Source organism: Dermacentor silvarum, chromosome 1 (genome assembly GCF_013339745.2).
Source record: "Dermacentor silvarum isolate Dsil-2018 chromosome 1, BIME_Dsil_1.4, whole genome shotgun sequence".
In the NCBI taxonomy this organism is placed as follows: domain Eukaryota; kingdom Metazoa; phylum Arthropoda; class Arachnida; order Ixodida; family Ixodidae; genus Dermacentor; species Dermacentor silvarum.
This window is the reverse complement of record NC_051154.1, coordinates 118722931-118737424: the sequence shown is the minus strand read 5'-3', so window position 1 is coordinate 118737424 and position 14494 is coordinate 118722931. Positions and strand designations below refer to the sequence as shown.

Below are 14494 nucleotides of genomic sequence, written 5' to 3'. Positions count from 1 at the left end.
TGCATTAGTGCATGGTTAACATATGCATTATTTAACCTTTTTTTTTGCAAGGTGGATTGCATAATTTCTCCGGCAAGCAAAATAATCCTTTATACGAAAGTTCTACAGATAGTCTAACGAACAGCTTGCCAAGACTTCCCCAAGACGAATACGGAGGGAGCATTAGCTTGGCTTCAGGAGTGCTTGTGGAGTTCTAAGGCTACTACTCGGCTTGTAGAAGCCGGATAGTAGACAACCTCTTGGCTTGAACAAGCCAAAATGTAGACGTCTTCTAGATGGGTTTGTGCTACCTGGGAATAAACATGCCAAACAAATCATGTCGGCTACGCAAGTTTTCCTGATCGCGTTCGTGATCGCCAACAATATTAATGCGGGAATGGTGGGCCACTGGAAGAGCAAGCAGCGTAGTTCTGTATCGCCAAACGAGCGACACCAGTTGAAGCCCTAAAGTTTCGGCATGCGTACAGCAGCAGCTGTGATAAGCCTGTCAAGAGTAATTAACTCTCCTTAACGTTCAAAAATTATGGGGCTTATACGCGCCAAAACCACTATCTGCATTATGAGGCACGCCAAAGTGAGGGATTCCGGAATAATTTGGACCACCTGGGATTCCTTAGCGTGTACCTAAATCTAAGTACACGGGTGTTTTAGCATTTCACCCCCACAGGGTCACTAACTGTCCCGAACGCATTCCACGGACTATGGATGACTGCAATATAATTAGGAATTAAATTTGTCAGTGCAGCGCTACATCTCGCACGTTATAAGGATCATCGAGAAAAACACGAAAACGCGTCATAAAATAGTTATTCACAATGTGGAAAAAGCAAGCATTATTTTATCTGTGACAAACATGTATCAACGCTTAATTTAAGACGGCGGCAAGCTCACAGTATACTTTTCGAGCGCGTCGCGCAAACGTGACATGCCCATACAAAGGGCATTTGGGGGTAACAATTCTCAGAAATAAGGCACTTTCGTGCGGTACTCACTTTCAAAGTCGAAAACAGGCGCGAACCGACTTGCCCGAACAACCGGCGCCGCTTCCCGCCGTGAAAAAATGTGAAACGGAAAAGATTGAAAGGACGGTCGCAAGAGAGAACGGCAAAAGGAGGTTGAGCTCACGCGACCAAACCAATGCCCTCGCTCACGGCTTTCGTCACGTGATAGTTGGAGGCGCCGAGAGAGAGTGGTTGTGAAGAGGAAGAGGCGCTATGCAGCCAGGGCCGCCGGGCATGGGGGAGGTAGAAAATTCCAATCTCTTCCTCCTTCCATGTCTGCCAGTCGCGGCGTCAGAAGGCAGGCGGCCGACGCACGCACGAAGTCAAAACGAAACTACCGTTCGCTGCAAGAAGTGCAGACGAAACCGCGGTCGCTGTCGACGCTAACATGGTTGGTGACTACGCATTTGTGAAGGCACGCAGCCGACGCGCGCACCGAGTGAAAACGAAACTACTGTTTGCCTCAGCTGCTGTGGACGAAACTGCAGTGGTTATCGATGCGATCATGGATGGCAACTACGCACTTATGAAGGCACGCGGCATGCCGCCAACGTGGTGTTACGCGCGGCGATAAACGCAAGAATAAAGTCTTAAGGGCGCAATTAGGCACGAAGCGCTCCGGCGTTGCTGTCAATCACGTGCCGCGCACGCTTGCCACTGAGGATCATGGCGATGCGGACTGCGCCGCTTCGTTTCGGTTGGACGCTAGCGTCGTTCTTGCTCTTCTGCGGCGCGTATTTGCGATGCTCCGCGCATTCTTTTTTCTTCATTTTTTATTATTCCTCCAACGTATACGTCAGTGTGCACGCTATCGGCACCTACCCTATCTACAAATAGGAGAAAGGCGCATGGTGGTAAGCTACGGCCTCTGAGATTCAAGTACGAAAGCTTAGGCGTGCTGTCCGTTCTCAGAGGTTGGATGGCTAAAAGCTGCTTGCGTTTTTATTACGCAGTTCGCGCGTTGCTGTTACGCACTGTGATGTGCTTTTGGACACTCGGGCATCGGTAATGAAGGTTCTTTGGATAAAGCGCACCTCGTGTTCGCCGTTTTAGACGCTTGTCAAGGGCGCGGGACCAGGGAAAATATATCAGTGGCTCGCGGAACCCCGAGCATGGGCCTGCGGAACCCGTAGGTTCCGCGGAACCCACTTTGAGAACCCATGAGCTAGAGCTTACTAAGGTACGAGTCAGGACAAAAGGGAACAGAAGATGTAAACCCAAGAGCTGGTGGGATGAGGAGGTTAAGAAGGCCATAGAGAAACGCCAGGAAGCATCCAGGGAACACAGATATTCAAAGCAGAGGGGTGAACCAGAAGCTGATGTAGGCAGAAAATGGAACAACTTCTTAAACTGTAGAAGGGAAGCATCCAATTTGATCAATGAGAAGATCAGAAGAAAGGGGAGCCAATGGTTGTCAGAAGTAAACAAAAAGGATAGAAAAGCAGCGAAGAAATTTTGGAAACATCTCAACTCCTAGAGTAATAAGACTAGCCTAGAGCAGAGGTTTATAGTTACAGCTCAAGGTGTTCGGCTAGAGGGAGATGAGGCAATGGAACATATAAGAACAATGATGACAGAACAATTTAAAGATGAAAGGTGCTGCAGTTAGCACCAATTCAAGCACATCTGCAAGCAAGAGGACAGCAGCCAGCACCTCAAACCGTAGCAACCTCGCTTTAGGAGCAAAAAGGAAGAAGCCATGACTGGACCTGCAGTTCTGAAGCAGAACAGAAGAAACAATGCCATAGAGCGGCATTGATCCATCCATAGATCCATCCATAGAGCGGGCGATCGGACGTGCGTGATCGGCACGAGCGATGGCATCACGTGCATATTCGCTAGGCAACGCGGCAGCAGCCGGAAGTAGGGTGTCCATTGCAATGGTAACGGCCAACAAGCATGTGCTCAATCAGGTGAGGATAGACTAGTTAGTGCAGTGGCTCCACTGGCACAAAGCGAGTGGGAAAGGGCAGAGAAGAGGGTTCCTAGTAGCACGTCGACAGGTCCTGATGGCATCCCAATTATGTTGATAAAGATATTGGGCCCAAAATCTAAGAAAGCATTAAGAGAGGCAGTGAGCAAAATGATAATGGACGGTAAAACCCCCGACGGGTGGAGATTGAGCAGGATGAGCATGATATATAAGGGAAAGGGGGACAAAGCCGACATAAACAACTACCGTCCCATAACAGTGACGTCAGTGGTTTACAGGGTGGTGATGCAGATTATAAAGGACAGACTGCAGGCATGGGTGGAGAGCGAGGAGGTGCTGGGGGAACTACAAAATGGGTTCCGAAAACAAAGAAGGTTAGAAGATAATCTGTTCTCATTGACACAGTGTATTGAAATAGCAGAAAAGGAACACAGGCCCCTATGGCTTGCATTTCTGGATATCAAGGGAGCCTATGACAGTGTAATCCAAAAGGATTTGTGGGACATACTGGGCACTCTAGAGGTGGAAGATGGAGTAAGAAATCTTTTAAAAGATATCTATAAAAGTAACAGGGTGCTTATAAAATGGGAAAACAAGGTATCTGGGCCTATAGAGATACAGCAGGGGCTTAGGCAGGGGTGCCCTCTGTCACCTCTGTTGTTCATGCTGTATTTACAAGGATTAGAGAAAAAATTAGAGAGGAGCGGACTTGGCTTCAACCTTTCCTATTTCAAGCAGGGAGAATGGATTAAACAGTCATTACCAGGACTGATGTATGCAGATGACATTGTACTTATGGCTGACAGCAAGGAAGACTTGCAGAGATTAATGGACATCTGTGGTAAACAGGGAGATAGCTTAGGTCTGAAGTTTAGTAAAGAAAAATCGGCAGTCATGACTTTTAATGATAATCAGGGCAGCGAGCATAGGATACAGGAGGTTACGCTGGAGGTGGTGGATAAGTACAAATATCTTGGAGTGTGGATAAACAATGGGGCTGAGTACCTAACGGAACATGAAAAATATGTGACGGCTAAAGGTAGCAGAAATGCAGCTGTGATGAAAAATAGGGCACTGTGGAATTACAATAGGTACGAAGTGGTGAGAGGGATTTGGAAAGGGGTGATGGTCCCTAGTTTGACTTTCGGCAATGCGGTCCTGTGCATGAGATCAGAGGTTCGAGCAAGGTTGGAGGTTAAGCAGCGAGGGGTAGGTAGACTGGCTCTGGGAGCACACGGAAATACACCAAATCAGGGTGTACAGGGTGATATGGGATGGACGTCATTCGAGGGCAGGGAAGCCAGCAGCAAGATAGAATTTGAGGAGCGATTGAGAGAAATGGCAGAAAAGCGGTGGGCAAGGAGAGTTTTCAGTTATTTGTACATGAGGAATGTTGATACAAAATGGAGGAAGCTGACCAGAAAACTGTCAATCAAATATTTGGACTGCAGGAGGGGTGCAAGCCAGGAAACAGCGGTTAAGAAAAAGGTTAAGGAAACAGAGAGGGGTCTGTGGAAAACAGGGATGCAGACAAAATCAGCACTGGGAACATACCGAACTTTCAAGCAAGAAATTGCCAAAGAAAATATCTACGATAATTCTAGGGGAAGCTCTTTGGTGTTTGAAGCCAGGACGGGAGTATTGCGGACTAAGATGTACCGAGTCAACACGTTGTGCTGCGCGTGTGGAAAAGAAGAAGAAACAGCTGAACACCTCATTCGTTTCTATAAAGGGCTTAACCCTACAATGCAAAGCAACGGGGCTGATTTTTTCAGAGCATTGGGTTTTAGGGACAGTGAAGGCAAAATAGACTTTAAGCGGGTAGAAATAACCAAACAAAGGTTATCTGATTGGTGGATAAAATCAAGGCAGGGGTGAAATTTCACCCACCACAAAGTACAAAATATGTTCATAGTCATGGCTAGGTGGCGTATGCCACCGCCCGATTTAAAGGGTTCCGCCTCATCCATCCATCTATCCATTTAGGCAAGAGCTGGTGACACGCGCGTGGCACCAACGGAGTGCGCTGCTGCCACGCAATGACGTCACCAAAAATAAAGCAGTTTAATAGGAGACATGAAATGCTAATATTATCGTTTTGTTGTTAAATATACTACGTCTAAATATATAGAGTACTTCATTTAATGCCGCGTTTTAAAATCTAAAATGACTGTCGGTGCCTACACATGCGTGCACGCAGCGGGGGGATCGCACGAGACCGTGCGATAAAGTTGGTCTTTATAGACTTCAGACTCTGCCCAGGCGGCGCTGCGGAATAACCCGCCACCAGCGCCCCCATCACAGCCTTGGCACAAACTGAGTAGTGCAAAGAGTAAAATTAAATATGCATTCCTGTAGGTTTCACTTGTAAAAAGACTATTCTTGCTTTTCTCGCTTTCAAGCTCCTATTTTCACCATTGCGGCGTCCCGAGCGCGCAACCCAAAGCTGCTCTTGTCCCAATTCTAAAACTCTGATGCTACTCTGATCCCAAGAGCAACCAACGCAATGCGGCTTGGGGCTATAATTATAAATCTCTCTGAGTAAACAAGTGCGACGATGGTAATCTGCTGTTTAATTTGACAAACTTTCAAATTGTTATCTATAGATACATTTTGCGACTACGTCGTTTGCTAGGTTCAGTTTTCGTATACGAATAAAACAGTTCTCTTTAGCAAACCGTACAGTGTGAATCACACATGCAAAGCCCTTCACCAACAAGGTGGGCGTTCCGCAGGGCGCTATATTCTGTCGCCTGTCCTCTTCAACCTCGTCATGAGAAGGTTGGCCGTCCGCCTGCAGTAGATTATACCAGTGTCAGGTGTACCCTATATGGTCACAGCCAGCTAGGCGACCCCTTTCTGACAATCGAGGACCAGTGTCGGGCCATGCAGGTCTTAGACGTCTCGGGGCCGTATCAAGGTCGATCCAAATGGTCGTGAAGCTTCGGGTACGGTGGCTAGAAGGGAAGGTGGGAGCAACGCAGCCGTCGGAGAGCGCGGCGCGTGTTGCAGCGATTCATGATACCGAGTGGTGGCGCGCGCGTCGACGGTAAGATGCCTCCGCTGTAGCTTGACTGCTGCCGGAGCTAGCGAGTGCGCTCGGTTTGCATGGTTCTGTTCAGTTCTTTTAGCTCCGCGGCTCATTTCTGTTCGCATTCACGCTGTGCAGTTGTGCCTCCTTGTGGTGACAATATTTTTACACGTTGCCATGCCGTAAGAAGCCATGTCAAGTCGCATGAAACGACAGAGGCCTTGTTTTGCACCGGGCTGCACTGTTACCTGCACAACACCTGGCTATGTTTCTGCTAGAAAAGCCATTCTGTAACCCTAATGGTCCACCGGTTATCCATCCTACGCATTACATGGCCTGCCCAGCTCCATTTCTTCCGCTTAATGTCAACTAGAATATCGGCTATCCCCGTTTGTTCTCTGATCCACACCGCTCTCTTCCCGTCTCTTAACGTTAGTCCTAAGATTTTTCGTTCCATCGCTCTTTGTGCGGTCCTTAACTTGTTCTTGAGCTTCTTTGTTAACCTCCAAGTTTCTGCCCCATATGTTAGCACCGGTAGAATGCAATGATTGTACATTTTTCTTTTCAATGACAGTGGTAAGCTCCCAGTCAGGATTTGGTAATGCCTGCCGTATGCACTCCAACCCAATTTTATTCTTCTGTAAATTTCTTTCTCGTGATCAGGGTCCCCTGTGAGTAATTGACCTAGATAAACGTACTCCTTTACAGACTCTAGAGGCTGACTGGCGATCCTGAATTCTTGTTCCCTTGCCAGGCTACTGAACATTATCTTTGTCTTCTTCATATTCATCTTCAACCCAATTCTTACACTTTCTCGATTAAGGTCCTCAATCATTTGTTGTAATTCGTCTCCATTGTTGCTGAATAGGACAATGTCATCTGCAAACCGAAGGTTGCTGAAATATTCGCCGTTGATCCTCACTCCTAAGCCTTCCCAGTCTAAGAGCTTGAATACTTCTAAGCATGCAGTGAATAGCATTGGAGAGATTGTGTCTCCTTGCCTGACCCCTTTCTTGATAGGTAACTTTCTACTTTTCTTGTGGAGAACCAAGGTAGCTGTGGAATCCTTGTAGATGTTTGCTAAGATATTCACGTATGCCTCCTGTACTCCTTGATTCCGCAATGCCTCTATGACTGCTGGTATCTCTACTGAATCAAATGCCTTTTCATAATCTATGAAAGCCATGTAGAGAGGTTGATTGTACTCCGCAGATTTCTCAATTACCTGATTTATGACATGGATATGATCCATCGTAGAATATCCCTTCCTGAAGCCAGCCTGTTCTCTTGGTTGGCTGAAGTAAAGTGTTGCCCTGATTCTATTGGAAAACATCTTGGTGAACATTTTATACAATACTGAAAGCAAGCTAATGGGTCTATAATTCTTCAGTTCTTTAACGTCTCCCTTCTTATGGATTAGTATAATGTTGGCGTTCTTCCAGCTCTCTGGTACACATGAAGTTGTGAGGCATTGCGTATAAAGGGCCGCAAGCTTTTCAAGCATGATATCTCCTCCATCTTTGATTAAATCTACTGTTATTCCATCTTCTCCAGCAGCTTTTCCCCTGGTCATGTCTTTCAAGGCCCTTCTAACTTCAGCACTAGTTATAGAAGGAGCCTCTGTATCCGGTTCATCACTATTTTGAATGAAAGTAGCTTGGCTGTTTTGGGCACTGTACAGGTCAGTATAGACACATATATATGCGCCTTACTTCCCCGGTATGTCTGCTTCGTTCCCTGTGATCTTACATGGGCACAGGAAGTATCTCTTTATAGACTTTGGCCTGGAGTGACCCTTACACCATCCATCCACTGGCCTTAGAGATCGCCTAAAGTTAACTAAGAAATGTGCCCCAAGTGCTCGGCTCCTGTCCCCTCCCCGAAATGTCTGTGTATGTTTGTGGTTGGCAAAGCCCCATTCCATCCCTCCCCCACCTCCCAGTCCCCAGTCAAGTGTGTCACTTCGTAGACTTATGCTATAGTTCACTCAGATCCTTGAGGCATTTATACAATGGACCACTGTTGGAGGACCTCTTGCTGGGCGCATGGCCACAGAGTTGGCAGACGATAGAGACAATGCGTGCTATTTCACGTTTCTTAGGCGACACGGGCCTGGACTCACGATTGTGATAACATTTATGCAATGTGTCCTTTCACCTCGTTCCTCCCATTGTCATCCCCCATTGTGACCCTCTTTCTTCCCCTCTTCCCCTTCCCTTACGTAGAGTAGCAGGCCAGATGTTCCATTTTCCGGCCAACCTCTCTACATTTTCAAATCATTAAACCACTTCTTCTTCACTCAGATCCTGAACACCGATGCCACACTGTAGTAGAGGATATGTCGAATACTCTGATCTATTTACATGGCCGACGTGCAGACTGCCATTCACAATGCATGTTAGGACCATTGCTGCCAGATCTTAGACATATCGATCCTTAAAAATAGTTTAATGACCCCTGCTAAACATTTGCCACCTTGACAGTGGCAGTGCAAAGAGTGTGACACCTCATTTCTTAAACTTCCAAGCATGTGCTAGGTTTGCATTTATACGACTGCACTATCTAGAACTTAAATATAAGTATGCATGCTCAGAGTTTTTCACTGACGCCTCAAACTCACAAGCAAGAGTGTTGTTTGCAGCACTGGGACTTTCTTTTATTTCATGTGAGGCTGTTAATCTGCAAACAAGCATTCTTACAACTAAAGCACTATCAGTTACTTTCACCATAAAATATATTATAGGCACAAGCATTCATAAAGCTCTATTACTACACACTGACTGCTTTAGCACAGTGAAAGTAGTGGAAACATACAAAAACCACAAAAACATGGTACTAAGCTAATTGCACAAGTATCTGTGCATGGCTTAATTGTGTTTGGTGCCTGCTCGCCGAAGCTTACAATGAAATGAGCTTGCAGCACTGGCAGATTCTGAGCCCTGGGGGCCCAGGCATCCCCTTAGAATGTAGGAATTTTAGCGATCATAGTATGCAGTGAGGTCCCCCCTTCTCTTCTGCATATTTTGATGACCCCCCCCCATGATGGCTGCCCAGGTTCCACCTCTGGCCTGCGGATCAGGAAGCGGCATCCATCACCAGTAGCGCACCCAGGATCTCTGCCAGGTGGGGTTAAATTCTTGTGGTGGGGGGAGGGGGGGGAAGCAAGCACTTTGCATAATATGCAATTTCTTTGCTTTAGCGAGAGGAATCCAACAACAAATAAAATGCCTAATAATTATAATAATATAATGACACCAAGGATGATGACGATGTTGATTTCTTCAGCGTTTTACTCAAATTAATTTAAGAGTGAATGAATAAATACAAGATAGTGATAGAGTGTTTTTGTTAATCAGGAAAATTCGACCTTAAGCCACCTCCTGAATTGTAATGACAATGTGAACAGAGCACTGAAGGTACATGTTGGACTGGTGGAGCTGGACGCGTGGGGGGGGGGGGGGGTTAACTCGGTCTCAGGGGGGGGGGGGGGTTTACAACACCCGACCACCCCCCCCCGGCGGTGCACCACTGTCGATCACTTATAGAGGCCATGAAAGTGGAGCTCCTGTTTCATTCCTGGACCTAAAGCTATTCTTGTGTAGTATGATCAGAAGCTATTGGCAAGATACATGGAATATAGAAAAGTCAGTGATGAATTACACTTAGGGCAGGATGACTGAAAGGTGGGCAAGTTGGTGCAGATTTCTAGCAATGCCTTGGCAGCACGATGCAACACAGATGAAAGAAAGGTGAAGAAAATAAACAGACGGACCGTATTCACAAGAAATTCTTGTATTGAAGTAAAATGCTCGTAGATATATATATATATATATCCATATATATAGATATATATATATGGCATTCAAGGTATATATATATATATATATATATATATATATATATATATATATATATACACACACACACCGGATATTCCACATTACTTGAAAAACTTGATAGCTATGGCATTCAAGGTGATTGTTTAGCACTAATTACATCTTACCTGGCAAGCAGACAGCAATTTGTTCAGATAGATATGCATTGCTCAAGTATGAAGCCTATTTCAAAAGGAGTTCTGCAGGGAAGTGTTTTGGGGCCCCTTCTTTTAATGCTTATATCAATGATCTAATGAACATTTACCCACGCGCGAGTTATGCCCTGTATGCTGATGACGCCAGTATATTTGTTTCAGGAACAAACTGTACAGATATAGTCTGAAACGAACCTCATGCTCTCTAAGCTGAGGGACTGGTCAATAATGAGCCAATTAGAAATAAATACAAAAAAAAAAACACACAGCTGTGCTCTTTAGGTCTAAAAATAAGCCAGTGAATTCAAATATTAACATTATGTATGGGGACAAAACAACAGAAATGGTTACTAGTATGAAAACTCTCGGCATAACGTTTTCGAGTAACATTGCTTTGGGACGAGCATATTGACGCCCTTACAATCCAGTTATCTAGAGTCATTGGCATGACGTGGAAATGTAAATCACTGTTGCCATTTAAAGTTAAACTTCTAATTTATAATTCTCTTTTTTATTCATACCTCTATTATTGCTTATTGGTATGGGGTACAACTACTTTTGTTAATTTACATAAATTACTTGTCTTGCAAAAGAAGTTTGTTTGGCTGCTCTTTAATGTCCCCTACAACTCCCATACTATAAACTTATTTCTGGAAGCCAACATAATTTCAGCATGGCCTGCTCAGCTCCATTTCTTGCGCTTAATGTCAACTAGAATATCGGCTATCCCTGTTTATTCTGTGATCCACACCGCTCTCTTCCTGTCTCTTAACGTTAGTCCTAAGATTTTTCGTTCCATCGCTCTTTGTGCGGTCCTTAACTTGTTCTGGAGCTTCTTTGTTAACCTCCAAGTTTCTGCCCCATATCAGAGAATAAACGGGGATAGCCGATATTCTAGTTGACATTAAGCGCAAGAAATGAAGCTGGGCAGGCCATGTAATGCATAGGATGGATAACCGGTGGACCATTAGAGTTACAGAATGGATACCAAGAGAAGGGAAGCGCAGTCGAGGTCGGCAGAAAACCAGATGGGTTGACGAAGTCAGGAAATTTGCAGGCGCAAGTTGGAATATGCTAGGGCAAGACAGGGGTAATTGGAGATCACAGGGAGAGGCCTTCGTCCTGCTGTGGACATAAAATAGGCTGATGATGATGCGTGTATGTGAGTACATCTGGGTATATATATATATATATATATATATATATATATATATAATGCACATGTGTATACATGTATGATTTTTTGTTGCCGAATATTCTGTAAGGGGGCTGCGGGCCTCGTCAAGCTGCCTCTACTGCAGCAGCTTTTACTTACAGCCTCCTCCACCAAGTTGATGGAAATAAAGTTATTATTATTTTAAGCTCGCCGTAAAAATCACTGTTGTTCCACTTATTTTTTTACCAAAATGCTGTTTCATACATTGAAGCACTAAAGTAACTGGAATGCCCATGTATTTCGTCCCACACTTTGGGAAATAATATCTTGAAACTTGTGTCATCCTGGATATTCATTTCAAGTGGATGCGTCTTGCAAACTCACCGGCTACCATTCGTAAATTGCAATATGTGTCGTAAAGTATTTAACTATAAGAACTTCATTAGTCAATTTTTGTTAATTAGTTGAATATGTGTTTCAATTTCTCGTGCTACTAATTATGTCTGCCTCTTCGAATAACCCAGCTCAATGATAAGAATGATGCTACCTGCCACAGGTAATCTTTAAAAATTCCTTAAAACTTAATGTGGAACATCCGGTGTGTGTATATACATATACATACATATATATACATTGTCTTATGTATAAGACAATTCCTATAGCAGTTCCCTTTTCCTTGTCCTGACGCAACAGTAAACAAGAAGAAAAACAAATTTAAAAAGTATATTCACAAAGCCACATGATAACAAACAATGACAGAGCATGGTAGAATAGACGTGTAAAAGCAAAGAAGGGACAAAAGTAAAAAAGTAACAACCAATAACTTCACTCTCGCACACACGTCATCTAGATAATCCCATTACTTGGTCACGAAGGTTGCAAATTAATAAGCCTGACTAATACATTTGTTTATTTCGCTCATTAATTTGTTACAATGACCAGTTTTAGGACTGAAAGAAGTCACACCCAGGTGAAAATTTCCAACTGGGATCCAACTGGGATCAGCTGGGATGAACTGGTTCCAGCTGGAAACCAACTGGTCCCAGTTACACACCAACTGCAGAACCGTCTATAGCACGTTCGGTGTTTATTGGAACAGTAAAAACTGAAGAAGAAGAAAGGCATGCGCGAGGAGCATTAGTCTTCTTCATATAAATCTCCAACAACGGGAAAGCATAAGTGTGTGATTGAGCATGGGGTTACAGCCACTTGAGTGACAGTGACTGGCCAAATGTTAAGGTGGTTGAGCTGAAGAGAAGGAGCGGTTGTACTCCTGCACTCTCATGTTAGACCTCACCACAAGATAACACGATCAGGCATACCACGTCTAGTTAGCAGCATATACACTTGGACAAGTGTTTTGTTTGGCAACCATACTGTGCTTTTTTTTTTACCTTTTATGCTTAGTGCAGCCTGATCCCATTGGAAAGACAAGCAAGGTGGCTGGAATTTGGAATGTGTAGATTAAAAATAGGTGGCATGTACGCATTCTTACCTTCTGATGAGCAGTGAGCCATTAACATATGCAACAAGTGTGGAGGGACTACCTGTTCTCCATGTGTTCACAGAAGGTCTATCCATAAAACAACATAACAACAATGTATTTTTTCTATTGCAGACATTGTACTTTTGTTTTTATTTATTTATTTGACAAATATTGTCAGCCTTGCATAGGCTTAGACAGGAAGTGGGATATAAAGTGTACAGTCAACCACAAAAGTTTGCGGACCACGCGAGCGCGTGCCAGACTGCCTATCCGCGCCACCTAGCGGTACGCCACCTAGCGGCGACAGGGGCGCTCTCCCGGATATGAGCCCTCTTGGTACTCGCCTGCCTGTTAATTTTTTATTCCCGTGCATGACTGTTAGTTCGTTGTGTTGACGCAGAGCGCTGTCTGCGATAAGACCGCCACATATCTGGCTTGATAGCAGTATCGGAGCAATCACTGCAACCTTTGTCGACTGGTGTGCCAGTGGGTAGATAAGTTTCACGAAGCGCTGCGACGATTTTTTTACGCGACGTTTACTGGCGCACTTTGGTTGGCAGCATCTTGGTCCAATGAGCGTTGCGGCTTCTGCGTCTTGAGAGAAAGGGTAGGGAGGTGTTTCACTGTCATCAAAAATAAAGAAAAAGCGGATGCATAGAAAATTTTATTTCACACATAGGCGCATCTTCGCATCAGTCGCTGAAAACGTAGTAGACTTGCTTCAGGCCACGTGGTGATTGCCTATTTGGAAAGATGCCGCTGCGTGTTCCACTTGACGAAAGAAGGCACATTATATTGTGCGTTTATTTATAGAGGGAATACCTCAGCGCGAAATCTGCCGCCGAACCAACACGAGCCGTACTGCCGTGAATAGGATTATTCAAGCTTTCCGCGACGATGACAGATTCACAGATATGGAGCGCAGTGGGCGTCCAAGGGCCACGACTGAGGAAGAGGACCGCCTGATTACGGCCGCCATCGTGGCTGATCCTTTTCAAAGTGCAGAGGATATCCGAGAAGCGCTCTCGCTCACGGTATCGTCTGAGACTGTAAGAAGAAGGCTGAGTGAGCTTGGCCTGCAGTCTTTCGTAGCAGCACAGAAGCCCTGCCTCTCAGACAGCCAGCTACAAGAACGACTCATGTTCGCTACAGCAATGAAAGATTGGACAACAGAGAAATGGGGCGATGTCATCTTTAGCGACGAGTCAACTTTTTCCACGCGCTGGGACCAACGGAAGCGGGTTTGGCGTCCACTAACTGCAGGTGTGTTTACAGTGTATTGGCAGTTAATTCACGAAGCTAATTCTGCATCACAACATGTTTCACGTAAATGAGCTTTTGGACATTACGAGATTTTTTCTGTAGTGGTATTATGTTGAAAACATTAACGATTGTTTCATAGTACTACTTACTCTGAAGCTAATTAAAAGCTGCCAGTGGGTCTTCAGTACTATCTAATGATGTTTGCACGTTTTCTATTGCAACTCTATAACAGCATTATAAAGTTCATACGCAAGAGGAATCACAACATTTTAGACGCGCCGCTGGAACCCAATTGTATGCTATTTCTTGCAGATATCTGCCTAATTACACACAGAGTGTTCTATCCAGTGGACGGTGTTCCGTGAGCGTGTGGGGAGCAATCAGCAAAGATGGCCTTGGTCACCTTGTGCGTCTGGAAGGGCCCTTCACTGCATCACGGTACTGCGACGTCATCACTAGACACCTCGTTCCGTATGCGCTGGACGGTCCCTTCAGCGACGGCTGCTATTTTTTCAACACGACCGCAGCCCGATCCATAAAGCACGTATCGTCCAGTCATTGCTAGAAGAACATGCTGTTTGCCAGCTTGAGTGG

The 14494-nt window shown here is 45.0% G+C and overlaps 1 protein-coding gene across 1 annotated transcript in view; it reads right to left on the bottom strand.

Moving 5' to 3' along the window:
• Positions 1-12072: 12072 nt before the first annotated feature.
• LOC119455015 (DNA topoisomerase 2-binding protein 1-like) overlaps positions 12073-14494 on the bottom strand; it is a 44338-nt gene continuing 41916 nt past the window's right edge. The window contains exon 5 of the mRNA XM_049667072.1: positions 12073-12101. Coding sequence (XP_049523029.1) covers positions 12073-12101 — 29 coding nt within the window. The remainder of the gene's footprint in view (positions 12102-14494) is intronic.